At 43.6% G+C, this 11,267-nt stretch overlaps 1 protein-coding gene across 1 annotated transcript; it reads right to left on the reverse strand.

The window, feature by feature from the left end:
* Positions 1-5,822: 5,822 nt before the first annotated feature.
* LOC142310651 (uncharacterized) lies at positions 5,823-10,635 on the reverse strand. Its single transcript, XM_075348228.1, has 2 exons — positions 7,032-10,635; positions 5,823-6,986 (listed from the first exon to the last, which is right to left on the reverse strand). Exons 1-2 carry the CDS (start codon positions 8,607-8,609, stop codon positions 6,900-6,902), a joined length of 1,665 nt encoding a protein of 554 aa, XP_075204343.1. The 5' UTR covers positions 8,610-10,635; the 3' UTR covers positions 5,823-6,899.
* Between the last annotated feature and the right edge of the window lie 632 nt (positions 10,636-11,267).

Consider the following 11,267-nt stretch of genomic DNA (forward strand, 5'->3'; position numbering starts at 1 on the left):
TGCAAGACTTGTGCCTTACTACCGCTGTGCCGAAACCTACAATGTCACCTCGTCTCCGGCCAGGCATCATCATCTCTGCTCGCAGGCACTTTCCATCGCCATCTATGAAGTAGGTCTTTCTATAGCTTTCGTAATACTTTTGCCATGAAGTGGGCTGTGATGCAGAGTCCTATGGCGTCCTTATATACAGTTAGGTCCAGAAATATTTGGACAGTGACACAAGTTTTGTTATTTTAGCTGTTTACAAAAACATGTTCAGAAATACAATTCTATATATAATATGGGCTGAAAGTGCACACTCCCAGCTGCAATATGAGAGTTTTCACATCCAAATCGGAGAAAGGGTTTAGGAATCATAGCTCTGTAATGCATAGCCTCCTCTTTTTCAAGGGACCAAAAGTAATTGGACAAGGGACTCTAAGGGCTGCAATTAACTCTGAAGGTGTCTCCCTTGTTAACCTGTAATCAATGAAGTAGTTAAAAGGTCTGGGGTTGATTACAGGTGTGTGGTTTTGCATTTGGAAGCTGTTGCTGTGACCAGACAACATGCGGTCTAAGGAACTCTCAATTGAGGTGAAGCAGAACATCCTGAGGCTGAAAAAAAAGAAAAAATCCATCAGAGAGATAGCAGACATGCTTGGAGTAGCAAAATCAACAGTCGGGTACATTCTGAGAAAAAAGGAATTGACTGGTGAGCTTGGGAACTCAAAAAGGCCTGGGCGTCCACGGATGACAACAGTGGTGGATGATCGCCGCATACTTTCTTTGGTGAAGAAGAACCCGTTCACAACATCAACTGAAGTCCAGAACACTCTCAGTGAAGTAGGTGTATCTGTCTCTAAGTCAACAGTAAAGAGAAGACTCCATGAAAGTAAATACAAAGGGTTCACATCTAGATGCAAACCATTCATCAATTCCAAAAATAGACAGGCCAGAGTTACATTTGCTGAAAAACACCTCATGAAGCCAGCTCAGTTCTGGAAAAGTATTCTATGGACAGATGAGACAAAGATCAACCTGTACCAGAATGATGGGAAGAAAAAAGTTTGGAGAAGAAAGGGAACGGCACATGATCCAAGGCACACCACATCCTCTGTAAAACATGGTGGAGGCAACGTGATGGCATGGGCATGCATGGCTTTCAATGGCACTGGGTCACTTGTGTTTATTGATGACATAACAGCAGACAAGAGTAGCCGGATGAATTCTGAAGTGTACCGGGATATACTTTCAGCCCAGATTCAGCCAAATGCCGCAAAGTTGATCGGACGGCGCTTCATAGTACAGATGGACAATGACCCCAAGCATACAGCCAAAGCTACCCAGGAGTTCATGAGTGCAAAAAAGTGGAACCTTCTGCAATGGCCAAGTCAATCACCAGATCTTAACCCAATTGAGCATGCATTTCACTTGCTCAAATCCAGACTTAAGACGGAAAGACCCACAAACAAGCAAGACCTGAAGGCTGCGGCTGTAAAGGCCTGGCAAAGCATTAAGAAGGAGGAAACCCAGCGTTTGGTGATGTCCATGGGTTCCAGACTTAAGGCAGTGATTGCCTCCAAAGGATTCGCAACAAAATATTGAAAATATAAATATTTTGTTTGGGTTTGGTTTATTTGTCCAATTACTTTTGACCTCCTAAAATGTGCAGTGTTTGTAAGGAAATGTGACAATTCCTACAATTTCTATCAGATGTTTTTGCTCAAACCTTCAAATTAAACGTTACAATCTGCACTTGAATTCTGTTGTAGAGGTTTCATTTCAAATCCAATGTGGTGGCATGCAGAGCCCAACTCGCCAAAATTGTGTCACTGTCCAAAGATTTCTGGACCTAACTGTATTGCGTGGCACAGGCTCTGCATGCAAAGTAATGTGGTAATCATGGGACCGTTTGCCCAAAAATTAATCCATGAACGGTCTGTTAGCCTGGATAGTCCCACGTATGCCCACCGAGCCACACCAGAGGGGGGTTTGAAATCCGATTCTCAGGATTTGTAGGAGCCTCCACTAATCTGCAAGTCAATAAACAAAGTACAGAACTAAAGAAATGGCCAACGGGTGCGGGAGAGAAGGCCCTGTATACCATGTCTACTGGTGGCCGCTGGGGTATCCGAGCACCATAAAGTACAATGAAGACCTTCCTCTTCCGTGGCGGCTTGTGGGTCAAATATGAGGGCAGCCCTGTAGAATAAAGCTATAATACTGCCCCCTATGTACAAGAATACAACTACTATAATACTGCCCCCTATGTACAAGAATACAACTACTATAATACTGCCCCCTATGTACAAGAATACAACTACTATAATACTGCCCCCTATGTACAAGAATACAACTACTATAATACTGCCCCCTATGTACAAGAATACAACTACTATAATACTGCCCCCTATGTACAAGAATACAACTACTATAATACTGCCCCCTATGTACAAGAATACAACTATAATACTGCCCCCTATGTACAAGAATACAACTACTATAATACTTCCCCTATGTACAAGAATACAACTACTATAATACTGCCCCCTATGTACAAGAATATAACTACTATAATGCTGCTCCTATGTACAGGAATATACCTGCTATAATACTGCCCCTATGTACAAGAATATAACTACTATAATACTGCCCCTATGTACAAGAATACAACTAATATAATACTGCCCCCTATGTACAAGAATACAACTACTATAATACTGCCCCCCTATGTACAAGAATACAACTGCTATAATACTGCCCCTATGTACAGGAATATAACTGCTATAATACTGCCCCTATGTACAAGAGAAAAAGGAGCCAGCACGATCTGAAATTGGCATGCATCATATAAAAAGTGAAAATTCACAGATTTATTTCAACTGTACTATAATAAAAAAAAAATGAGATTTTTAGCAAATAATTGATCAATTTTTTGAGCCATCCCTGCCAACGTCACGGCAAATCTCAATAGGGGGGGTCCTACTCTATATTCTGTATTTCATGTGCCATGCGGCCTCCTAGATAAAGTTAAAAGCAGAACCATAATGGAGCACACATACCTGCAACCTGTATATAGCCGCTTCCATGTTGCAAAAAAGGCAATTGTGGATAGAGACCAGCCCAGGTCCCAGCATGTGGAGCAAGCTCTACACATACCAGGACTATATCAGAACTGACCCTCCCAGTGCCAGACAGCAATCATTGATAAAGGCGGACCAGATCCAAGAATGGTGCTTAATTAGCATTGCCTGTGGAAAGGGGTGAGGCAACTGAATCTGAACAGCTACCAACAGGAGGAATACATAGCAAACCAAAATCAAGAATATAACTACTATAATACTGCCCCCTATGTACAAGAATATAACTGCTATAATACTGCTCCTATGTACAAGAATATAACTACTATAATACTGCCCCTATATACAAGAATATAACTACTATAATACTGCCCCTATGTACAAGAATATAACTACTATAATACTGCCTCTATGTACAAGAATATAACTGCTATAATACTGCCTCTATGTACAAGAATATAACTACTATAATACTGCTCCTATGTACAAGAATATAACTACTATAATACTGCCCCTATGGATTACAATAGTGCAGTGACGCTGGGTGCGGTGGCCTGATATAAGCAGGTTTGTCAGGAGCAGTTGTTATTCCTCGCCTTCATTCCGGATTGTTCTCTGTAATCTTTCTTCCGTTGCTTCCAGTTTGTCCTCGTCCTCCGCAGACTGAAATAGTCAGTTTCTCATTAGCTGGGATAGCTGAGCCGGGACTACGAGCAGTAAGATTTTAAGCTGAGGATTTGTGCTAATCTCGGGAGAATTTGTGCTGCACAATGAAGTATCAGTGGTGCGGACAGCGCTGATTATGTAATATCTTTGGTTTTGTCCTCAGTAAACCTTACAAAAGGGAAATGGCCAGAAATCGCCTTACGCCTCCTGTGTAAGTCACTGGTGTCATGGGGACTCGGAGGTAGGAACACTCCATAGTGATACAGGAACGCTTCGCTGCTGCTGTAGATTGACACAATTCTCACCTTTTTTTTTGTGCCTTTTTTGTCTGATTTTACATGCACATTTATAATAGTTAAGTCATCACATCTTGAGGTCACCACAGATTTTCCCTTGGCTTCAGGTCTGGGCCATTCCAGAAGTTTCATCGTCTTCTGGTGGAGCCCTTCATTTGCTATTTTGAGGGTCACTTTATGGTCATTGTTCTGCTGAAAGGTGAAATTCATCTTCTGTTTTTTAGCAGAGGCCGAAGCTTTTGATACAAAATTGATTGATATTTTTTCTGTTCTCAGTTCTCTCCACCTTGACTAAAGTCCCAGTTCTAGCCGCCGAAAACAGTCCCAAACCACAATGCTGCCTTCCACCCGGCCTCACTGTGGGAATGGGATCTTCTGGTGCTGCGCAGGGTTGACTTTACACAATTTGTAATTATGGTCAAAAAGTTTCACTTCAGTCAGAAATGTCTCCTCACATGCTTTTGGCAGGCTTTGATGGAGGTTTTTCTGAAAACCGGGATTGGATATTTTTCTTTAAGAAAAGACTAGTTTTGCCAGTCTACCACATAGACCGTACCCATGAGGGATACAGGAGAAGGTTGGCACATGTAGGACACAACCTGGATTGACCACAAATTCCTGCAGCGCCTTTAATGTTGCGGTCTGCCTCTGCAGTTTCCTGAACCAATTATCTTCTCGTCATTTCATCAATTCTTGAGGGATGTTCAGTTTTAGGTGATGTCACTGTTGTGCCAATTTTCATGATGACTTCTACAGTGCTCAATGCACAGGCTCCAGATATGCAGCATTGGGTGGATGAAGTAGGAGACACTATCCATGTCCATCAACACAAGAAGACAGACAAATGCATTGAGAGAAATGGCGCCGGGCACAGACCAGTGACGACCATTGTCCAGACCGTAGGAATTGGCATAAAACACGGGAATGTTATATTCACACTTTTCTGTCCACTTTTACATATGGTTAATAAAGGAGTTGTGGAGTGGATTAGACACTGAAGTGCGCAACAAAAAAAGGCAAAATACATTAATAATTGTGAGACTAAATGTACCAATTCCTAATGATTTGCAAGATCACTGCTTGTAGTCACTGAACGGAAGGATAGAAATACATCATGTGCACCGAACCGCCGGGCTGCATCTGATTATCATCTGTGTGGGACGTGTCTTGCCATTGTGGGATGATATTGTGCCGCCGTGTCCTGCACCTGCCTCTCCGGGATGATATTGTGCCATGGTGTCCTGCCCCTGCTACTCCTGGATGATATTGTGCCGCTGTGTCCTGCATCGGCCACTCCGGGATGATATTGTGCCGCTGTGTCCTGCATCGGCCTCTCCGGGATGATATTGTGCCATGGTGTCCTGCCCCTGCTACTCCTGGATGATATTGTGCCGCTGTGTCCTGCCCCTGCTACTCCTGGATGATATTGTGCCGCTGTGTCCTGCACCGGCCACTCCGGGATGATATTGTGCCGTTGTGTCCTGCACCTGCCACTCCGGGATGATATTGTCCCGCTGTGTCCTGCACCTGCCACTCCGGGATGATATTGTCCCGCCGTGTCCTGCACCTACCACACCAGGATGATATTGTCCCGCCGTGTCCTGCACCTGCCACTCCGGGATGATATTGTCCCGCCGTGTCCTGCACCTGCCACTCCGGGATGATATTGTCCCGCCGTGTCCTGCACCTACCACTCATGATATTGTGCCGGCCTGTCCTCCGCGCTCCCAAATATAGAGAATTATAAGCGAAAGAATAAATAAAAACACAATAGAGGGTTTTGTTTTTTTTTATTGTTCCTTTCTTGGTTTTGCAACAGTTTACGTAATACATTAAAAAAAAACAACCTACAAGAATGAAATAAAATAACAAGTTCGGCAATAATTTAGGCATTTCTATAAAGAATGTCTTCAGCAACAGGGAACGTTAAATTAGTTTTTCTTACTTTACAGAAGAAACGTTACAAAGAAGGAGGAAGAAAGCGATGGCCGAGGAGTCAGTGCGAGGGCGGCTGGGACCGGCGCTCGCCGTTTAGTCATTAACGCTGTAAATCGGAGGGGAGGGGACGTTTGTTCCTTTGAGCTGGACCCTTTAAAACTATTTTTGATGAGTTCCAAAAATTAAGAATTTTTACAGACTACTGATCTGGCCCTTTAAATTTTGGGGGTTTTTTTGCAATGAAAAATAGTAGATAGCACCACTCATCAGCACCTCTGTACACACCAATGCTAAAGGAAGGGGGTTTAAATAAAAAGTGCACTAACAAAAGAAACAACTAGGCATTAAAGCAGGTGAAAATGGCGTCTCATTGCAAATTATCAGTTGCGCAGGGATTTTAAGGAACAGTAAAACATGGCTGATCTTTTCTGAAAACAGCGCCACACCTGCCCAGTGGCAGTGCCTGGTACTGCAGCTCAGCTCCATTGAAGTGAATGGCACAGAGCCACAAAACTAGACACCTTGCATTGACATGTGAGGCACGGTTTATGGAGCATCCCTTTAAGTATGTGATAAATACAGTATCTGACATATAGGCACTGTATCAGGGCACAAATCCACACGCCGGCAGGAGACGCCCCGGATCCGTCCGATGCCATGTACTGAAATAGGGGTTTGCTTTCAGATGGAATTTTAAGTCGTGATCCGGGCAGTTAATAGAAAAATATAATAATAAATGATTAGAAAATTAGACATTTATACAAAATAATAATGGATAATAAATATTTAGGTTGGAAACATCACAATGACTTTCCCTGTAGAAAATTAAGGGCTCCACTAGGTCATTTTTTTAATGCTGGTACTCTCAGGCTGGGGAGTGGGAATATTTGGGACATTGATACGTCATTTATAACCTGTTTGCAGGAGTTGATGACATTTCCTAAAGCCAGTGCCCAAAACGCATGAGCCAACATATGAACGGCAGGAAATGGGAGACGCCATGACTAGAGAGGACGTGGCTATGGAGGTCGCAGCTATGGAGGGCACAGCTAAGGAAGTCACAGCTATGGAGGTTGCAGCTATGGAGGGCATGACTAGAGAGGTCACAGCTATGGAGGGCACAGCTAAGGAAGTCACAGCTATGGAGGTGGCAACTAGAAAAGTTGCAGCTATGGAGGGCACGACTAGAGAGGTCGCAGCTATGGAGGTCATGACTAGAGAGGTCGCGGCTATGGAGGTCATGACTAGAGAGGTCGCGGCTATGGATGTTGCAGCTATGGAGGTCGCGGCTAGAGAGGTCATGACTAGAGAGGACGTGGCTATGGAGGTTGCAGCTATGGAGGGCATGACTAGAGAGGTCACAGCTATGGAGGTCGCAGCTAAGGAAGTCACAGCTATGGAGGTCGCGACTAGAGAGGTCACAGCTATGGAGGTCGCAACTAGAAAAGTTGCAGCTATGGAGGGCACGACTAGAGAGGTCGCAGCTATGGAGGTCATGACTAGAGAGGTTGCGGCTATAGATGTAGCGGCTTTGGAGGTCATGACTAGAGAGGTCGCGGCTATGGAGGTCATGACTAGAGAGGTCGCGGCTATGGATGTTGCAGCTATGGAGGTCGCGGCTAGAGAGGTCATGACTAGAGAGGACGTGGCTATGGAGGTTGCAGCTATGGAGGGCATGACTAGAGAGGTCACAGCTATGGAGGTCGCAGCTAAGGAAGTCACAGCTATGGAGGTCGCGACTAGAGAGGTCACAGCTATGGAGGTCGCAACTAGAAAAGTTGCAGCTATGGAGGTCGCAACTAGAAAAGTTGCAGCTATGGAGGGCACGACTAGAGAGGTCGCAGCTATGGAGGTCATGACTAGAGAGGTTGCGGCTATAGATGTAGCGGCTTTGGAGGTCGCGGCTAGAGAGGTTGCAGCTATGGAGGTCGCGGCTAGAGAGGTCATGACTAGAGAGGTCGCGGCTATGGCGGTCATGACTAGAGAGGTCGCGGCTATAGAGGTCATGACTAGATAGGTCGCAGCTATGGAGGTCATGACTAGAGAGGTCGCAGCTATGGAGGTCATGACTAGAGAGGTCGCGGCTATAGAGGTCATGACTAGATAGGTTGCAGCTATGGAGGTCATGACTAGAGAGGTCGCAGCTATGGAGGTCATGACTAGAGAGGTCGCGGCTATAGAGGTCATGACTAGATAGGTTGCAGCTATGGAGGTCATGACTAGAGAGGTTGCAGCTATGGAGGTCATGACTAGAGAGGTCGCAGCTATGGAGGTCATGACTAGAGAGGTCGCAGCTATGGCAGTCATGACTAGAGAGGTCGCAGCTATGGAGGTCATGACTAGAGAGGTCGCGGCTATAGAGGTCATGACTAGAGAGGTCGCGGCTATGGAGGTCATGACTAGAGAGGTCGCGGCTATAGAGGTCATGACTAGAGAGGTCGCAGCTATGGAGGTCATGACTAGAGAGGTCGCGGCTATAGAGGTCATGACTAGATAGGTCGCGGCTATGGCGGTCATGACTAGAGAGGTCGCGGCTATAGAGGTCATGACTAGATAGGTCGCGGCTATAGGTCGCGGCTATAGAGGTCATGACTAGAGAGGTCGCGGCTATGGAGGTCATGACTAGAGAGGTCGTGGCTAGAGAGGTCATGACTAGAGAGGTCGCGACTATTCATTTTGGAGTGTGACATCGGGGCGGTATATTTCTGTGGAAGTGATTGTAACACTTTTCATGTATGATGACTATAGATCATCTCGCTGCGATTTAAATCCCATACACACTTATGGGGCATTTTTTATGCATGTAATTTGGGCTAAAAATATTTTTTTGCAATTGTGCTTGCTGGAAAAAAAAAAAATTGCAATTTTTGGCTATTGTTGGATCATTTTTTTTTTTTTGCTTCACATTGCTGGCTGCATAATGAGTAAACTAAGAGCAGTCAGCGAGCTGGCGCAGATGGAAGTTTGTATGTTTTAATTGAATATTTTATGACCACATCAAAGTTTAGCCGCACTTTTATGTGATTATAAAATCAGCTCAGTAAACAGGACAGATACAAGATACAAACGGTCAAAACAGGCTAGGCTGTGAGTAGAATGCGATGGACTTAAGGCTACCTTAACTATTGAAACAAGCTCACTGATGGATTCTTAGTTGACTCATTCTACAGCCAGCAATACAGTGCAACACCGGTACAAAATCATTAACAAATCCCAACTGTATTTTTTAGCCTAAAATACATGTTTAACAAAAAAAATATCCCTAATATCTTTTAAGATTAGTGCAAAACGCTGGAGACTGCAGAGTCCACGCGAAGGGGGGGGGGGGATACACAAGCAGAACGCGTCCGCCGACCGCAGAGGGTGAAACTTCTGTATACACTCAGGTGGAGCCACTCCCTTAAAAGCGGCAAAATGTATCATGTAAATTTGCATTTGTATAAATAGTAAATATTTAGGAAACCAGAAAAAAAGAAACAAAGTCCAAAAATTAACATTGTTCGGGTTTAACCCCCGGATGGTGCAGGAAGGATCGCGGATTGCTACATGTTCAGATCCCATACTCATTTCTCAATGGAAAGTATCACTTTTTTCATTGCAGCAGGTCGCTGCGTTCATCGTGACACAAGACCCAATGTATCAAGTGTTTAAAAGGACAAAGATGACTGAGGCAGGAGGTGTGGAAAGCCTGGCACCTCGGCGGGGGCACACAGGTGGGACAGCGGTGTCCCATCACCTCTAGATACAGTCACTGCTAAGGCACATCCATTAGATGAACACATGGGAGTTGGTGGAGGAATCTATATTTTTATTTTTTTTTATTATTTTTCACGTCCTCCCTCTACACCCTGGTTAATTTCACCATTAATCTAAAATGCAAGTCACCACTGAGCATCACTACTCACAAATGGCGACAAAACCCTTCCTGCCACCAGGGGGCAGCATATGTAACTTCGGTATCACTGCAGATGCCTCTTTACAAGGGTATAGATACTTTTTGCAACCAACATTTTTATTGCTCTAATGCATAGAAAAAAAAAATAAAAAAAATAAACAAATTTTGCAATTAGTCTGGATTAAAAAAAATAAAATAAAATCATCTATAATTTTATGTACGCAGCTCCTTTGCAGATCTATACGTCTCCACGGTTGCAGTCAACAGGTCAGTTTAACACTAGAAGTCCCAGAGAGGGGTCATTAACATTTCTACCATTGGAACTCTATGGAGCTCGAAATTCCTGGGACTTCTAGTGTTAAGACTATGTTCACACGTTGCTTTTTTGCTTCATTTTTTTTTTTTTTTGCAATTTTTTGATGCAAATTAAGCTGCTTTTTACACTAAAAGCAAAAGCGATGATTGCAGAAATTTTATGAACACAATTGCTTTTTTTTTCCCCTTGACTGAAATGGAAAACTGCTGCATTTTTTAAAGAAACAGCGCACCAATTCTTTCAGCATTTTTTTGTTTTTTTTTTTGTTTTTTTTTTACCATTGAAAGCCATGAGAAAGTGCAAAAAGAGCAGCTGCGTTTATTGCTGCAAATTAACATAACTTTACTAAACATTTACTGTAAACAAATCACAGCAAAAAAACAGCAAAATCTGCTTTTTTTAAGCAGCTTTTTTACTTTACTTTAACAGCTTTTTTTTTATGTAAATGCATTCTTGTCCTGGATTTTGGATATCTTCTTATAATCATGTCCATAACAACCTGTCTTGGTTGTTATGGACATGATTATATGAAGATATCCAAAATCCAGGACAAGAATGCGGCTTTGCTGCAGAAAAAGCCTCATGTGAACACAGCCTTAGTTTCCTTTCTCTGTAGGTTACAATGAAGGGGGAGTGCGGTAACATTTGACAGCTGTTTATAATCTGTTATCATGGAGTCACATAGCTCTGCATAGGAGCTGTGTACACACAAAGGAAGAAGGGGCAAATTTTAAATGCGTTGGTGCGATATAAAAAATATACACATTACTATAATCATGCACACTCATCCAATCTGAGCATGCATACTAATGGACATGTTTTGGGGGGTGAACACCCCCAATACCCGACTTTTTCATACTGGTAAACTCCTCTAAAATGCAGAGTATTAGCAAAGTGCAGGTCGTTTCTCGCACCCTGCAGTGAAATCCTAAAAAAAATAAAGAAAAATTATACAAGAACTTAATAACACTACGGGGCAGGACTTCAGACGCAAAGAAAAAACGGATCGCAACGTCACGCAACTTACAAAGTTGAACATTTACTTGTCTGTCAGACAGTGAGACGCAGCAGCAGCCGCCACCGCCCGAGCGACGGTC

Source organism: Anomaloglossus baeobatrachus, chromosome 5 (genome assembly GCF_048569485.1).
Source record: "Anomaloglossus baeobatrachus isolate aAnoBae1 chromosome 5, aAnoBae1.hap1, whole genome shotgun sequence".
Lineage (NCBI taxonomy): Eukaryota > Metazoa > Chordata > Amphibia > Anura > Aromobatidae > Anomaloglossus > Anomaloglossus baeobatrachus.

Bases quoted from the DNA above. Each gene is read 5' to 3' on its own strand.
- LOC142310651 (XM_075348228.1), bottom strand. From the start codon at position 8,609: ATGACCTCTCTAGCCACGACCTCTCTAGTCATGACCTCCATAGCCGCG. The intron at 6,987-7,031 runs CTCCATAGCTGT...CATAGCTGCGAC, and splicing joins ATGCCCTCCATAGCTGCAAC to CTCCATAGCCACGTCCTCTC.